Source organism: Canis lupus, chromosome 30 (genome assembly GCF_011100685.1).
Source record: "Canis lupus familiaris isolate Mischka breed German Shepherd chromosome 30, alternate assembly UU_Cfam_GSD_1.0, whole genome shotgun sequence".
Taxonomy (NCBI): domain Eukaryota; kingdom Metazoa; phylum Chordata; class Mammalia; order Carnivora; family Canidae; genus Canis; species Canis lupus.
In genome coordinates, this window is record NC_049251.1 from 10914036 (window position 1) to 10932179 (window position 18144).

The window sequence follows — 18144 nt, forward strand, 5'->3', positions numbered from 1 at the left end:
AACCTGTGGATGTCACCAGCATCCCTGAGGAAAGTCCTGGGCTCCAGGGCCTAGCCACTTCTCCATCTCTCACCTCCAGGTCTTGGCTTATCATTCAGGTGGCGTAGGTTCTACCTGGATACACCACTTTGGTTCAGTCCTGGTCATCAGGAACCACTCAGTGCCCCAGCCCTCCCTGAAGAGAAGGATACCAGCACTCACCTCTTTCTGACTTACATACAAATAGAAAGTCTTTCCTTCAAATTTCAGCTTGGTCACTTCATTCCTACAAGCACAAAGAGAGCACCTGTCACCTTGTTGCAGGCTGCTTTTTCACAGCTAAGTCTTGTAGATGCACAGCCCACCCTGACTGGAAGGGGCTCCAGGCACAGACACAGTTTAGCCAAAATTAGAACCGAAACAAGACAGCAGCGCAGTGGCCTTAGAGAACAGTTGCTGAAACAGTTCAATCCACAGTTTTCTGGTCAATCACACTATAATAATAGAGTGATAGGAAGATTTCGGGCTCATCAACAGTGGCTGTAAAAGGGAAACATTTGCATGGGAAGTGAGTCTAGGTTGAGTGGTCCCGGGCCATTTCAGGATTTGGTTCATAATACAGGTGCATAATCTGGATGGGACTGTCAAATATAAGATGCCACAGGTAGCTGATGAGGCCAAAGTTCAAGATACAGCAAATAATGAAAAAACAATGCAACCAGGTTCTGAGGGAGTTGAGTCTTTCAGGTGACTGTGCCACTGGATGGAAAATGCAGTTTAATGCAAACAAATGTCAAACGATCTCAGGGAGGGGGGTGGGGCAACATACCAAAGAGAGAGAACAGATTACATGGAACAGTCATGCAGCGTACTGACCAGGAAAGGGGCTTAGGGGTTTTTGTAGAAAAATCCTTGAAGCCACCAGCCCAGTGAATGGCTGCAGTAAAAGAGGCAAACAGGATACTGGGGTACGTCACCCGCGGGACAGACACAAATCAGAAGAAGTGACATGGTTACTGTACATGGCACAGCTCAGACCTCACCTTCACATACTGCTCTCAGCCTTGGTTACATTTACAAAGTGGAAAAATGACCGGGGCCTTAGGTGGATGTCCCTGAGAGCCAGAGAACTAGGCCTCAGCATCAGTCACTCCTTACTTCTCTTCTGTTTGCCTGACACAGCTGCCTTTTGGATCCTGAAGGCCCTTCCTCACTAGGGGTGGAGTCCTTATTTTTGTACCCAAATGGGACGCCCACGGAGGTCTGACCATGCCTGTCTGCCTCTGCTTGGCTCCTCCCTCTTTGCAATTTCTAGGGAGATTTTCTTGCTATCCTAGGAAGTAGCAGAAAGGTAGAACCGTGTACCTCATTTCCTACTAGATAAACTCAGGGGACCGAGGGAAGGTCACTTGTTTCCTAGTAACATGGCTGGCTCAGGATGAGAGCTCACAATTTCTGACCACCGGTTCTGACCTAATACAAGCACATGATATTCCTTCCTTGTTTGATTCCCTCCCAGTCAGTCTCTCTCATACACATACAGAATACAATAAATATTAGTTGATTAATATGTAAACAAATACACTAATCATCTAGTCTTCAACAAGCAAGATAGGAAAGTAAGGAGGATTCTGTTGGAAGTGAGGTTAGGTTTACATCTATTATTTTAAAATTGAGACACAGTGAAAAGGAAACTTACTGAAGAAGTGGGATGTGAGAGAAGCCACAGAATGAAAAGTGTTGGGGAGAATCAAATGAGCATCAGGGCTTGTGGATGGGAAAGGATACTCTAGGGACTGCAGGTCCCTGTAACAGTTGTGTTCTACTTGTTTCTAACTACACATGCCCTCTACCAGGGGGTCTCATGAGGCAGCTACCCTGGTCAGAGTGTGGGCCGGGATCTGGGCCCTAAACAACATCAGAGAACCCAGCTACATCCAGGAAGCAAGTGCTCCTTACTGGGATAGGAGTGGTCTGACCCTCATTGTCTTTTTCTGAAAAGTATTTTGTTGGACAGGAGACCTCAAACCCTCACCATTGTAACCCAAAAAGCACAGTGAGTGGGCCAACTTCAGAAGGCCTAGCAAAGAGGTGTGCCTGGTTACTCAATGCAGCAACCTGCCTTGTGAAGTGGCTATTTTCCTGGGGGATGGGACCTGACTGGTCGTATCTGGGGGGAATTTTCACTAGCACTCTGGTTGATGATCATATTTTCAGTCCGCACATGAGTAATAGGGTTGGAAATTGGAAAGGTGGTGTTTGTTCACAAGCTCAGTGGTGGAGCTGAAGAGGACATAAGAAGATAGATGCCCTGCAGCACCCCCAGCAGAAAGCTCGCCAGGAAACCGCTTTGTCCTCAGATTTCCCATAAGCTCTTCTGGAGAAGGCAGAGGAACCAAGACAGGAGCAAGCTTCCCCAACTGACCTCTGTGGGGCAAGGTAAACCATTTGTCCAAGCCAATGGGAGGAATTGGCCAGCTTAGACTTGGCGGTCTAAGGCCGAAAAGGTACAGAAATCACAGAGGCTTAGTAGAATATACAGCATGTACTAATGAGGCTTAAAGATGTGTGCAGACCAGAAAAAGGGCTTCCAGGAGAGCTAAATATCCATCAATAAGGCAGTCTGTGCTGCATCAGCTCCTGGAACCATCCAGAACAGACCCCAAAATGCCAGGGTGGAAAGGAAGCAGTTCAGAGTAGCTTCAGCTGAGGCAGTGGCTCTTGCCTGCTAAAAATGGGAGTGCGAGAAGGGAGAGGGGAAAAAGGGTGGGGATGTGGCTCCTGGAGGCTGAAGACACCTGACCCTAAAGAGGGATAGGAGAGAGAGCAAGCAGCATCTATGCTTATGCAGGCAGTGCCCAAAGTGGGAATTGGCCTGATGAAGGGATTTTTTTTTTTTTAAGATTTTTATTTATTTATTCATGAGAGAGAGAGAGAGAGGCAGGCATTCCATGCAGGGAGCCCGACGCGGGACTCGAAGCCGGGTCTCCAGGGTCACGCCCTGGGACGAAGGCAGGCACTAAACCGCTGAGCCACCCAGGCTGCCCTGATGAAGGGATTTTTGTCAGAGCTGCTCAAGGATAACTTCTGTCTGCCCCAGGGGTGAGCCCTTCATTAGGCCAGGGGGTAAGGGAGTAAGCACCCATGCAGACGCTATGGTCCTCAGTGGGGGGACAGTCCCAAGGACTCAGTTCTCATAGAAACTCTGCTTCCCTAACATTGGCTCCAGCTCCGGGTCACTTATCTTACTCAGAAATCAACCCCCTATACTCTTTCCCTCTCTGGAGATGCTGTTGGCTCTCAGGAACATCCCTTTGGAAGAACAGGACCCCTACGAAGAGACCACTACCTTGATCAGTTAATCATTATGGATGCAAGGCTTTGGAGAGGGCTCAGAACCATAACTGCCCAATCACAGACAAAGGACATGGGAACCATAGCCCTCCCCAGCTGGTGATGTATAAAAAAATCTGTTTTGGAAATGAAGATACTCACCATTTAATGAAATGGACTCTCTTGTTTCCTTGCAGGACAACAAACCCAAAAGGAGTGAAGGCCAGAAATGCAGCATTTCCTGACACATCCTGCAATAAAGAAGTACCTCTTATCATGGTGATGCAGGCATAGAGGTGAAAGGCTGAGAAACCTTGAAAGGTTGTTCATTGGTGATACAGGGTTAATACACGGCAGTAGGGTGACAGGGGGAAGAGCATTTGGAAATTAACAGGCAAGCTACTTACCTTACCTAAGCCTCGTGCCCTTAACTATAAATTGTAACCAATCTTAGAAGGCTGTTGTGAACATCCAAAGAGAATAGGAAACCCTCACACATTGTTTGTGGGATTGTAAAATGGTGCAGTCACTTCATTAAGCAGTTTGGAAGTTCTTCAAATTGTTAAACATATATAATATGCTATTATATGACCTAGCAGTTCCATTCTTAGGTACTCACAAAGACTGAAAACCCATGTTCACGCAGAAACTTGTACATGAGTGTTCATAACAGGATTATTCATAACAGTCAAAAAGTGTAAACAATCCAAATGTGCATCAACTGATAAGTGAATAAAGTGTGGTACATTCTATACAATGGGATATTACTCAGCAGTAAAAAGGCATCAAATAGTGATATCTGCTAACATGGATGAACCTTGAAAACATTATGGTAAGTGAAAGAAGCCAGTTACAAAAGATCACATGTTTGTATGATTCCATGTATATGAAATGTCCAGAATAGGTAGATCCATAGAGACAAAAGATTACTGGTCACCCAGGCTGTGGGGAAGAGGGAATGGGGAGTGACAGCTTTTGGGGAGATGAAAATATTTTATTATTTTTAAAAGATTTTATTTATTTGACAGAGAGAAAGAGAGCATAAGCAGGTGGAGTTCAGGCTGAGGGAGAGGGAGAAGCAAGCTCTCTGCCAAACAAGGAGACTATTGTGGGGCTCGATCCCAGACCCTGAGATCATGACCCAAGCTGAAGGCAGACACTCAACCTACTGAGGCAGCCAGGCTCCCCAAAATATTTTAAAATTAGTGGTAATAGTTGCATAACTCTATTATTAAAACTACTGAATTACACACTAAAATGAAGAACTTTATGGTATGTGAATTATACCTCAAAAAAACTGTTCATCAGAGAGAGTTCATCAGTTATTATTATGATGGCCTTACTTCCTGGGACTTTGTACAAAGTTGAGCTGAAGAAAAGATAAGAAGCAACCACCCAAGTGGAATAGCCACCATCAATCCTATGGTGCCTGAAGCAACAAAGTGGCTGGCCTGGCCACCGGTCACTATCAGTTTGTAAATACCAGGCTTGAGGTTCTGCCAAGCAATTCGAGGAGGAGGTCCAGCAGAAACTGTAGGTCATTAATCCTTCACATGGCAAAATGAACTCCATGAGAGCCAGGCTGGGGTGGGGCACAGAAAGCAGATTGATGGATTGTGTTGTCTCAGAGGAACTTCCTTTGAGGGCCTCAGATGAGGCTCTGTCAGAGTGTCTATATTCAGGTGGCCAGAAAATTATACCAGGATACTGGTCAAATGTACATGTAGGATGTTTGTCTGAGCCATACTTTATGTGGTGTCATGGGGTCAGGGTCAGGTACCTAGTATGAGGCATCCAAATGGGAGCTGTGGCTGTCAGGCTCTCCTAGTCTCTCTCATGTTCACTATATGCTTCCCTGGCACACATCTTCAGCCTGACTAGGTCTAAGAATAAGAACAGTGGGGCCTCTGCAGAGCCTCATGAGCCTTGCCTCAAGGAAAAAATGCAGTTTTGTCTTAAAACTATCTCTTAGAGTCAGGGTTATAGGTGTGAGCATATGGGCCCAGGGAATAAACGATATGCTTTTCAAACATTTCCAATTAATATATTGTTGTTATTGTCCTTTCCTCAGGATCTGTGATGATCCTGACACTTGGCTGCAAGCACGGTGTCCTTCAACCCAGGGGCAACAGCAAAAAGCTGTTTAAAAATAACCTGAATAGAGATACTGTGAAGCCATGGGGCTGGTACTCCTCCTGCCTGTCATCAGTGCTTGGTGGTGGTTATTAATACCTGAGCGCCAGCAGTGCACAAAAGCATCGTCCCCTGTGGGGGCACAAATGCTAACCCAGCAGGCTAGCCTCTGTTGGGGGAGAATGCGTGGCAGACCTGGGTGAGGGAGGGCAGCCTGCCACGGATGGAGGGTGGGCACTGGGAGGGCTCCACTCAATGTGCAGGCAGGACCCAATGAAGTCCAGAAACTGCAGGTTCAGAAAGACAGTGACTCGAGAGTGGAAACCTTACTTTATTTGTACTCACAGAACAGGCCCACGGGAAAAGTTTATCAGATGAATGTGTAAGACAATGAGGTAGGCCAGAAGGGCTCCGGGGGAAATACAAATGTGAACAAAAACAAGAGGGGAAAGCACAGGTGCAGCAAAGGTGGGGAAGGCATCTTACAGTGTTCTGAGAGACAGGAAGGGCCTAGAAAGAATAGGTGGAAGGATGGAGAGGAAGGGGTCAGGTGAGCAGAGGACTCTGGGTGGCTAGAAATAATGAGTTAAGAGTAGGGAAGGGAAGCAGTAGGGTGGGCAGGGAGGGTCCTCCCTCTGCTTCTTGCACCTCCAACTCCTGTGGGCAACAGCAGGTCAGCAGAGCGCCTGCACCATGATTGTAGTGTTTGGGCCCTGTGTCAGACCACTCAGGCCCAGGTTCTGGCTCTGCCATCACTGCCTACGTGACCTCAGCTATGTCACTTCATTTCTCCGTGTTTCAGACTTCTCTTTGCAAAACTAGGGTTGATAATATTATCTACCCTTTAGGTTGTGCTTAGTAGGCACCCAATACATGCTAGTGGTTGTGCTGTTCTTATTGTGAGTTGGAGCTTAATACAAAATCTTTTTTAAAAATGTAGTATTTTAGTATTTTTCCTGATGCTGACAGATTTAAATTTTGTTAGTTAGGAAATGATGTGGGAAGTTGGTGTAGAAAGGGAGAAGTCATTTGTTGTTAGGGGCCCAAGGAGTAGGGGGATTTGAGGTGAAAGTGAAATGGGTAAAAGGGAAAGGAGATGGAGGCCGTAACAGATCTCTGAGAGTTGTCCCAGTGACAGGCCCCTCTAGCCAGAGCACAGGGCAGAGCAGGTCCTCCCACATGCTGGGCAGCACTGGCCAGGCTGCCAGCACTGCATCTGCACTGTCTAGATACTCAGGGCTGGTGTCTGGGTGAAGGCAGATGTTGGAGTTAAATGAGAACAGCCTCTCTTGAGCAGGTTGGCTGATTCTGAGCAAGGTACAAACTGGGAATAAACCTAATCAAATGCCACATTGTTCCAGTAAGTAATAATAGCACCTTGAGCAATCCCAGTCCAGTCTCTTACTTGAAGAGATCAATTCTCCAATCTGTTTCCAGTGCAACAGTTGTGGAGGAAGGCTGATGCAAAACCTGGCACCTGGGTGTCTAAAGGGGCGAGGGCAGCTGGGATGTTTGCTGTTGGTCTCTGGCACATGAGGACCAGGACTCAGAATGACAGCAAGACACCTCACATCTGCACCAGCAGGAAAACAGGCAGCCACACTGACACCTTCTCGGGAACCTTGCCAGTTTCTTCCCTCTAACATGTCATTCTCACGTGAGCCTGCCCTTGGGATTTGTGTGCAAGAGAACAAATTATGTGACAAAAGAGAAAGAAATGAGGACAAGGAGAGAAGTGACATAGAAAATGGTAACCTGTTCCTTAGATCTTCCACCTTATCAAGCTGGGAGGGTATCTATCCTCTCTGTCCCTTCCATCCTGATGAGATCAGCACCCTCAGGACTGAACATTAATGGATCTGAGAGGTGGAATAAAAATTCAAGTCTGGATGGCCCCACAGCACATATCCCAGCCCCCAATTTACATCCGATAATGGCCTAAAGTATAAATACTTTATAAAGTAAACTAAAGTTCATTTCTGCTATTTGTTTTCAGTTTTTCATCCTTGTAGAAAGAGCTTCATTCTTGGTTTAGGACCCTACCCAAAGGCAGACACTTAACTGACTGAGCCACCTAGGCTTCGGAACCTGTTTTAAAAAACCTGAGGGAAAGGGCGCCTGGGTGGCTCAGTCAGTTAAGCTTCTAACTCTTGATTTTGGCTCTGGTCATGATCTCAGGGCTGTGGGATGGAGCCTGGTGTCAGGTTCCATGTTCAGTGGGGAGTCTGGTTGAGATCCTCTCTCCCCTCTCCCTCTGGCCCTCCCTTGTTCATGTGCACATTCTCTCTTTTTAAAATCAATAAATGCATGTTTAAAAGAAAAAACCTTAGGGAAGAAGATTCCACATGCTCTTCCACACACTTACTGCCATCCCTGAAAGCTCATAACTAGGAACCTTTACATGAGGTCATTTATGAAAATCACCCAGTTTCAATATACTTAAATATGGTCATAAGAAACTAGAGTAGAGGGGAAGCCCCGGTGGCTCAGCGGTTTGACACCGCCTATAGCCTAGGGCGTGATCCTGGAGACCCAGGATCGATGGAGCCTGCTTCTGTCTCTGCCTCTCTCTCTCTCTATCATGAATAAATAAAATCTTTAAAAAAAAAAAAAAGAAAGAAAAGAAACTAGAGTGGAAATTAGGAGGCAACTCTATAAGGAGCCTTGGCATCACCCCATTAAAGATCAGAAATGGAAATCCTGGCACATACTTGCCATTTAAGTGGCTTTAGTCAAGTTCTTCATCTTAGCAGTAAACTTGCCACTCTCCTCACAACACAGCCATCAGGGGCCTACTTGGGGATAAGGTCAAGTTGTCGCTGATCAGTCAGGTGTTTTTTTTTTTTTTAGTTGCTGCTCCTTTTTCTGTTTCTCTGAGGTCAGGGATGACTTATCAAGATGGGGAAGGGGTTATTTTTTTAGAGAAGAGTGTAGGTGACTTATTATGAAAGTAATCCTATTTTAAAGTCAGAGGAATGACAATTTTATTTGTATGGTTGCTTTAACCAAGATCCTGCTGAAATCAATTTTTTCCTGGTCGTACAGAACAGACATAAAGCTGCTTGGTGAACTTAACGTTAAATTTTTCTCATGATTTCAGTGGTACCATAGGTTCTCTATCAGAGTTGTTAGTGAATCCTTCTTTCTTCCTAAATAAATGCCATCTCCCCAGAAGGAAGACTGTGAAGGGTAACTGAAAAAGCACAGCATTGAGACTCAGGCAAGTCTGGGTTTGAATCCCAGTAACTCTGGACATGTTAGTTGGTCCCTCAGAGGCTCAGTGTTCTTAAAATGAGGACAAGAACAGTTTGGCAGGGTTGTTGTAAAGATTAAATGAGATATATATGTAAGTGTCTGGCATGTGCAGGCTCTCAAAAAATAGCACCTTTATTTAGACTTGTCATAAGGCTGACTACAGGATGGTGTCTGTGATGGGTCTGACCACTCCATAAACCTCAACAGGGCAAGAAGCCACAGCCTGGGCTTACAGGAGATCCAGGGCAAACAACCAGTCCCAGCACCCCCTGGAAGGAACATGATGGTAGCTCCTGAGGTTGGAGAGGTGTCAGAGTTGGGGAATACCAACACTGGGCTGCCAGTGGTTAATTCCATTCTCCTTCAGCAGCTCTAGGCTTGTTCTGCTGGGGGCTCCTATCAGGAGATGGGAGCTGAGGGGCCATGCAAAGAGCTCAGGATAGCTTGTGCAAGTTCAGAGCCTGGGTATTACTGTAAGCCAGCCAGATACTGGAGCCCTCTAGCTGTCCCACCCAGAGTTGGTAGGATCTCCTCTTCTTGGTCCCAGGGCCAGACAAGGACACTCTGGGCAGAAAGAAACCATCAGTGTAGACAGGAAAAATAGCAGCTTCTTAATCAGTCCAGGAGAACAGAGCCCAGCTGAAGTGTTGTTCTGCTCTCATTTAATTATCAAAAAGATTCCTCTTCTTCTGTCCTCCCTAGGGCTGCGTGCCCCAGATTCCCTGGGCCCAGTAATTGCCTCTCTGTTAATAGAAATCATCGGTATTTATTACACTGAGTGCTCCAGCTTATTTCAGCTCTCCTGTAGCAACATTAAGGCAAGTGCTTGGTAGCATATCACTAAAGTAACCCTACTTAGTGACAAGAGTAAAGGCTCCTGAACTGTCCTTGCTCCAGAAGGCTGAGGAAACCATGATCTGGAGCCCCGTGAGACGACCTGAGGGGCCATGTGTGGGGTCTGCAGCAGGGCCTCGACTCTGGAGCAGCAAGAAATACAGGGCCTGGGAACAAGGGAGTGGAAGCCCAGTGAGATGACCGCTCCTACTTTCTCCCCAGAGGGAGTGCCTGGGGGCTTTTGTTCCTTATAGATACATAACAACGGCAAGTGACCGGAGTTCAACGTGGTCTACTACTTGGGCCCTTATGAACTGTGGCCTCCTGGAGTTACCTATAAACTAGGAAGTGTGGGACGACTGGGTGGCTCAGCGGTTGAGCGTCTGCCTTCGTTTTGAGGCATGATCCCAGAGTCCCGTGATCAAGTCCCACATTGGGCTCCCAACAGGGAGCCTGCTTCTCCTTCTGCCTATGTCTCTGCCTTTCTGTCTCTCTCATGAATAAATAAAATCTTAAAAAACAAAAAACAAAACAAAACAAAAAACTAGGAAGCATAACATCCACCTCCCAGGGCTGGCATGAGGATTCAATGAGAAAATAATGTGAAAGGACTCCAGTGGGCCTGCCATGGAAAGCATGCCACAAATGTCTCCTCTCTCCTTCCTCTGGGGGTCAGTGCTGTGAGGATGAAATGAGGGATTGGGCCTCACACAGTGCCTGGTATGAATAGGGGTTCCTTCTTACAGCCTCTTCAACCTGTCTGTCTGATGATGGACAAACTCCTCAAAGATGGGTCTGAGCCAAGAGCCTCAGAGGCCTAGAGTACACATGGACTTGGGCTGGACACTGGGCTGGCTGCCACTGTAGCTTCCAGATCCACTCAGGCAACCATGGAGAATTGTCCCCCATCTCCACTCAGTTGTGCTCAGGTTCACTGTCTACCACTTGCCCACTCCATGTGCTATCAGAGGACAGCCTTGCCCAGGGACCCAACTCTGAAAAGGCAGGATGCTCTGTGTGGCCTCAACCAGACTGGGCAGGTTTGGAGGTGACCTGGCACCTTATGATGAAGATCACTGGCTATGAGCAGCTATGTCTTTTAAGGTCCTGAAATGACTCAGCAGTTCGTGGAGCCCAGTCACTGAGTACCCTCTCTGTATTTTCACATAGATGAAAGCAAGATGCAGAGCAGGCTATGAAGATCCCAGAAAGCCAGAGATCAGTGCTGGAGCTAAGGCTAGCTGACTCTGGAACTCTCTTCAGTTCTATGCAGGCCTCCTGCAGATAGTATACAAGCAATCCATGGAGGTTAAACTATATCTGTCATACAAGGGCATTATTTAGTAAGCTTCACTAGTTCATTTGTAAATAACCATATATCAAGGTTTTTTTTGGTATTAACAGGCATGAATGTGTTTCCTGACAGTGCTGGCCCCTAAGAACACAGGGGTTATCTGGCAGTAAGTTGTTCTGGTGGATAGAGAACTGTGTGGGGTGGGAAAGGTGACCAGGATTTCTGAGTGCCAGAATGTTCTCAAAGTTCATATTTGAAGTTTCAGCATCAAATTCTATGCAAGAACAAAGTACCATCACTTCACCAAGAGGTCGCGGGAAATGCAGCTCTACCCCTACATTACTGGGTTTGTTTCTTTCTTTTCTTTTCTTTCTTTCTTTTCTTTTCTTTTCTTTTCTCTTTTTCTTTCTTTCTTTCTTTCTTTCTTTCTTTCTTTCTTTCTTTCTTTCTTTCTTTCTTTCTTTCCTTTCTTTCATTCATCTATTCATTCACTTATTTATTCATTTTTAAAGATTTATTTATTTGAGTGGCAGGCAGAGGGAGAGGGAGGGAATCTCAACAGATTCTCGGCTGAGTGTGGAGCCCAACACAGGGTCACTCCCATGACCCTGAGATCGTGATCTGAGCCAAAATTAAGAGTCGGTCACTCAACTGACTGAGCCACCCAGGTGCCCCTCTATTCTGTTCTTTTAATTTTTGTTGGAAACTTATGGTGTCTCCTTGTTAGGAAGAAAAAGATCAATGTCCTTCCTCCCTCAGATTAGTTTGAGAATCAGCTTTACTGGTGGTACAGGTTTCCAGTAGTGGGGAGAGGCAAAAATCTGGAGAAACTGAGGCAGAGACTAGGAGTGTGAAAGCAACAGGGATGTAGAGATGAAGTAGAGGGACAGAGTCACAGAGAGGGGAGGAAGCCATGTGTCTTCACTGTTCTCTGTAGTGACTGTGGCTGCTTGAGCTCTTCTCCAAAATGCCAGACACATGTGAGCAATTACAGAGGTTTCCTCTGGGCAGAGCTTCCCTGGCTTGTTCCTGTCTCACCCTCCCAGGCACATAATGGAATTAAATGCAACTCCACTGCAGTTCCGAGCAGTGACTTATGCTGCTACAGTCAATAAACCTCGCTCTTGGAAAGAAACTAGATTACAGGTCAGGGAAGGGTGGGCAGTCTGCTGAGTGGCCTCTGATCATTCCTTGTGGGGGGCCTTCCACATTCCTCTCTTCATTTCCACCAAATTACCCATTGCTGCCAAAGTGGTGCCCCAGCTTTGGATTTGTTATTTAGATTGACTGCTTCGGACCCTCTCACATTGATGTGGCACCACAAAATTATGCAGCATGGAACCCAGAGGAGTTTTCAAAAGAAGAGACTTTTTTTCTGGCATCTGTCACTGAAAGAACCAGTCAAGCAGATCCTGAAAGTGGCCGATGCAGGCATGTGCTCAAGGTCAGCGCAGTCTCCGACCATGAGGGTCTTACCTTACACGGGTGAGGGTCCACTCCGTATGTCTCCAGGGTCTGTGCTTTTCTTAAAAAGTTCAGCTCTGATGTTGCTGGTGTTTGGCCACTAGAATAAAGAGAATGAGATGATTTCAGGGTTTCTTGTTCTCCTAGATTCCCCTGCAGTAAACTCCCCCTTAAGAAGCATTCAGGGGGTGGCTCGGTCCGTTAAATGTCTGACTCTTGATTTCAGCTCAGGTCCTGATCTCATGGGTCCTGAGCTCAAGCCCTGTGTCAGGCTCCATGCTCAGTGGGGATTCTGCTTGAAAGAGTCCCACCCTCTTCTTCCCCACTCACTCACACTTTCTCTAAAATAAATCTTTTTTTTTTTTTTTTAAGTATTTCAGGAAGTCTTATACTCCAGTTCTTCCAAAGACTTGTTTCCTGTGTGGAGTCAAAAACTTGAATGTCTTCAGATTGAGGCAGGCTACATAATGACTGAATGGAGACAGGAGGGAGTGGTGGTGACTGGCAAACTGGGGAGTGATACCCCACTGAATGAGGGCAGCTGCTCTTTAGCTCTGAGACTATAGTATGACTATAGTCATACAGGAATGCAGGGCCCACCATTGCTAGATGTGCTTTTAAAAACAAGGCAGAGATACTGATTTTTATGTGGTATTACACAATTTCAGATACTATAGGGTCAAATAAAGCACAATTATAAGCTGGCTGCGGGCCATGGATTTTTTGTATGTGATCAGCTCTAGACTGAAATACAAAGGGGCCCATATATCTTGCTGGTGCTGCCAACGCTCTTCCTTTACTAAAAGGGAACATGGGAATGGAGGGTGAAAAGACAGCAGGAGATAGTGCTGAGTTCCCCCAGACTCCACAATAGCTCCTTTTGTGCACAGGGTGATGACTATGCAAAGAAAACAAGCAGAGAAAGGAAGAAAGCAGCTCCGATGCTGAGCCATCTGAGGAAAGGGCCTTTAGCATTATTGCATTTGCAACTGCCTGTTAGCAGGTGCTTTCATGAGCTCCACACAGAACCAGTGGCAGTGTCACCTCAGGCGCCCTCAGAGTCCAGAGCCCTGGTGAAGCAGACACACTCCTACAGATGTTGGGTTGGTTTCGCTGCAAGAGGGGTGGGCAGTTTGTCAAGTCCACAACTTGATGGCTCTGATGGCTGGTGGGCAGGAAGATAACTCCGATGGCTGGTGGGCAGGAATTCAAGGCAGAGCGGGGAGGAGCAGGCCAGATTCCCCGTACTGTCCCTCTGGAGAGGCATCAATCAGCACACTTATGTGCCAGCCTCTGTGCTGCTTGCTGAAAAACCTACCAAGAAATACAGTGCACAGTCTGGGCCCTTCAGGAACTCATGTCAGAGTTGCAGCAAGGAAACACATTTTTACAGAATGAAGATGAGGCCAACCTGGGTAAGCAGACATTATACTGACTGCAGAGTTCTACAGCCACCAGCACACCTGAGGCACGGGGAAGGTATCTGGCAAAAGTTTATGTGGCAGGCAGAAGGCCAGGCACCAGAGGCAGCTGAGCACCACTGCCCTTCTAGGGAGCTTCCTCATTCCCTGTCCAGAAACTGGAGGGTCTTGTGGGCTCCATTCACTCCTGGAGCAGGCCCAAGCCTCCAGGACCCTCAAAGTGGGCATCATTTCTTGCGAGGGTTCCCTGTCTCCTACTAGGTTTCTAGACATCTGTCCCCACTGCTCTGACATCTAACACTCTCCTGGCAGTGGCTCCTGGCTATCCCAGCACATCCCTGATCTCCTTTGAATGAACCTAGAGCTCTCAAGTCCATGTTTGTTCTGACCTTTACCACAAGGGGCCGCTATTTCCCTAACAGTGATGGGAGGAGCCGGCCTGCTGGCGAGAGGCCACACCTGCGAAGGGAGAGGGATGGGGGCGGGTAGGATTCCACCTCTAATAGGTGTCTTCACTCCCTTGGGAGGGTGGGAGCCAGCCCAATATTAAGCTGAAGCTTAATATTAACATTAGAAATATTTCCTCTCCCCCTTGGGCATTACCCTTCCCCCAGAAGGCAGCTACACATTTAAAAAGATTTTTACAAATTGTAACATACTAATATGGCATGTTTTATTTTACAGCACTGCATTGCATATGTCCTTTTTCTTTAAAGTTTATCAGCTTGGGGTTTATGTGCTCTAGTATGCCACACAAAGTAGAGTGCATACACAATACTGGTTTTTACATATTTTATATTTTTAAAGACTTATTTATTTTAGAGCATGTGTGAGGGGGAGAGGGGTAGACTCTCCTCTGAGTGCAGAGCTGGACACAGGGCTCAATCTCATGACTCTGAGATTATCACCTGAGCTGAAATCAAGAGTTGAACACAACCAGCTGAGCCACCCAGGCTGGATTTTGTGTGTGTGCGCGTTTTATTTTTGTTTGTTTTCCAAATCAATCTTTGTTTTCCAAATCAATCTTTGTAGAAAATCTTTGTATTTATATGTGCGAAAGGATACATTAATGCTGTTTCATGGAATTTGGTATATTCTGGGCAAACTAAGAGAATCTGAGGAGGACAAGCCTCTTGTTTCTAGCTGCTTCTCCCCTCCTTCCCTCTGTGTGAGGGCTGTGGGGTTGAGTGAGACAGAACTGAAGACATAGCCCCTGAACCAAGTGCTCTCAGGGCACCCCCAGCATTTATGAACCAGGCCACCCTGCACAGTCCCCATCTACTGACCCAGAAGCCACCTGTCACACTGCCACGGACTGAAGGTAGAGGCTTGCCCATTTTTTCACATGCTTCCTCTCATCTTTTTTTTCATCTGTTTTCTCTTTTGTTTCTTTTATGTTTTTCTTTTCCTTTTCCCTAGTCCGTGCTTCTCTCTGTCTCTTCATTTATCTTAACCAAATACCTTTCAGAGGCCAATCTTTATGTCTCACAATATAATTTGCCCTCAAACCTTAGCCTATACTATAGGGCTGGGGCTATCAGTAGAATACTGAAAATGCTACAACCCAGAATCAGGAGGACTGGGTCTGTGGGAGCAGAGGCTGCAGTGCACAGGGCTTATATATTCAGACTATGGGGGACAGAATGTCCTGAGCCTGAACTGAGTGTCACGTACCTGAGTTCTGTCTTGTGAATCTCAGCAATTTTCCTTTCCAGCTTCTCTGAATGTTTTGGGAAAAACTGGAACTTGGAGCTGTAGCCTTCTGGGTGTTTCCCTGGGTCATAATCCCCAATCTCCGCTTGCAAAAGGAAAGCAGAATAAAACAATTGTGGAGATAGGTAAATCATCACTTGGTAGAGCAACAAGAAGTTAATACACAGAGCAAAAGCCAAAGTACACACCAAATTTCCAAAGAACGATGGCTCTTGAGCATGGCTATGTGTTGGGCAGAGGGCATGCCCCTCAGAAGCATGCCCACCTTCGTTTTCCCAGGTGTGCTCTCTGGGTTGATATGAAGTCTAAGCAGAGACACCAGAGCCAAGCTTGTGTTCTGTGCTCACCACAAGAAAATCCCCAATAAAAGAGCAGAAGCCTGCATCACGCACGGTCTTTATCCATTCAGCTGTGGGAAAAGGGCCTGGGATCAATGCTCTTTGTAGCAGCGCAGGAAACAGCTTGATCAGAAAGATAAAGAGTTTCGGGCCTGAGCCAGATCAGAAGTCAAGTCTCAATCTTGACGATTTTGGCAGGGACACATGATGAATGAGCCATGACCCAAACTCGGAACTCAAATCTCAGTCGAAATCGCATCAAATCAAGTGAATACATTTGAGTAAATATTCATTGAGGGCTGACCAGGTGTCAAGCCCCTTCAAGAGAACCTCAGAATGGGAAGACTGGTTAAAACTACCCATTGAGTTCCGGTGCACCAGGTCCTAAGGCTGATTTCCTAGTTTTCTGCCTGGGGCAAGGCTTTCTCCTCTGCTCATTTAGGGAAGAGAGTCCATCCCTAAAGCTGCTGGGATCTCAGATCCATGAGCTTTGCGGAGATGAGGGTGGTAGGTCCATGGTACTCTCCACAAAGCAAATCAGAACCCATCCCTCTGCACAGGAAATGCACCACAGGGAACATCATGCATATGTTAGGAGGAAGTATGTCACAAAGTGCCAGCTGTTTTGTGGTTGTCCTTTCTCCTTCCTTAGTGAGAATCACAACCAGGGCCTGAGAAATCTTGATGGAGTAGTAAATATTAAGAGGAAAATGTGCCTTCCTCTCACAGCTGAATATTGTACTTGTGCACAAATCTGCTCATTGTGTCTTACAAATTACTTGGGAATTTCTATCATTCAGCAAGAGACTAAAAGCTTCTCTGGGTCTACAGTCCAGAGTGACCTTGAGCCATTTATTTTGATTTGATATAGAAAGTTCCACATGGAAAACATCAATATTGGACATCAATTACTTCTTCAAAGGAAAAAAAAAGAATTCTATATAGTTGTCAGGGTAAATCTGAATGAAAGGCAGGGGTTTAAAATCTCACTTAGGACTAAGTTCTTTAAAAATGAAGGGGGCCTTTTTGGGTACTTAGAGTTGGCAAGCGCCTTCTAGACTTGCTACTTAGGTGATTTTTTAAAAACAGGAGTCTCAGAAGTTAAAGTAACAATTTGTTGACTTTTACATTCTTAATGCAGCTATGACACTTAACAAAAGAGCTGTAGTTTCTTATTGGCAAGCATTTTTCAGTTTCTTTTCACAAAGTAGCTTCCTGGAGTTCACAGATTTCTAATTAAGTGTTCAGATTCTTTGATGGAAACTATGATTATAGTGTTATGGTCCTGAATAATCTGGTGACATGTTCAGGACCAAAGGACTAAGAAGTCTTAGAAGTGGCACTTCGGAGCTCCTGCACTTCATGGAAGAAGGTGTCATATAGATGAAGAGTGCATACCTTTCCTGCTGTTTTGCAGTGGGAAGAAAAGCAGTTGTCATCAGCTGGGTACAGATTCAACTCTACCTTATTAGGATGCTAGGAAACGTGTCTGTTGTTCGTAAACATTCCAACTTTGACCACTCTGAATGGAAAGGTCTCTGAAAGGGACACCAGAATTCCAAGATACTTCACACTTTTGAGATTTGCATGGAAGGCTAGGAAAAAATTGATCCAGATGACTCTCCAGTGTCTCAGTAACCTAAAGGTGCTAGCAGAAAGACCTTAGGCACAGTTTAGGGTTAAGTGGTCAGAGGTTTCTGGACCTAGGGTGTCTAGGCAAAGCCCTCCCACTCAGACTCTGCTTCAAGTTAGATACTGTTTATATCCAAGGAGTAAGTCATCTGTGGTAACTGAAATAATATAATCAGTACTTAGCATGAGAAGCAAATTCATCTTGTCAAAAGTCATTACCTTGAAGGATGTAAGCTGCTAATAAGGCGGCATCTGATGTCTTACAGAGGAGGCGGCCATGGTAGAGATCCCTTTTGATCTGTAGGAAGACTAAGTACCTGGAGAGAAAACAGAGGCTGAACTAGAAAAGAGATCTCTGATGGCTTTAAAGACATAAGGCTATAATATAAACCTATCAAAATTCCCATTAGGGCACTTTTTTACTACATTACAACAAACTTAAAATGTACCACAGAACAAATGTGCTTTCTATTTTCCTGAAGACTTTCAAGTACTTTGCCCCAAACTGATTTGGGGTTCAATTCAAAACAACCTGTCAAGTTTCCTTCAGTAGCTCAAAACAGAAATGGTGCTTCCTGGCAAAAGCACTGTGCCCCACTCCAGTGCTGGGTTTTGGAAGGAGCCAGCCTTGGCCCGTTCAGTGCTAACAAAGTAACATGTCAGCAGAGAGGGGCCAACTGGGCCTTTCTCTGCCATGGATTCTGGCTGCTGTTTCTTAAGAAATGGAACGGCTGGTGAAGGAAATAGC

General features: G+C 45.9%; 1 protein-coding gene across 6 annotated transcripts in view; it reads right to left on the minus strand.

Moving 5' to 3' along the window:
• FRMD5 (FERM domain containing 5) overlaps positions 1–18144 on the minus strand; it is a 310915-nt gene that overhangs the window by 14628 nt on the left and 278143 nt on the right. For all 6 annotated transcript variants that reach the window (XM_038580258.1, XM_038580260.1, XM_038580259.1 and 3 more), the window contains 5 exons: positions 17616–17713; positions 15388–15511; positions 12305–12392; positions 3475–3563; positions 202–265 (listed from right to left, as the gene is read on the minus strand). In XM_038580258.1, the coding sequence (XP_038436186.1) occupies positions 202–265; positions 3475–3563; positions 12305–12392; positions 15388–15511; positions 17616–17713 (463 nt within the window). The remainder of the gene's footprint in view (positions 1–201; positions 266–3474; positions 3564–12304; positions 12393–15387; positions 15512–17615; positions 17714–18144) is intronic.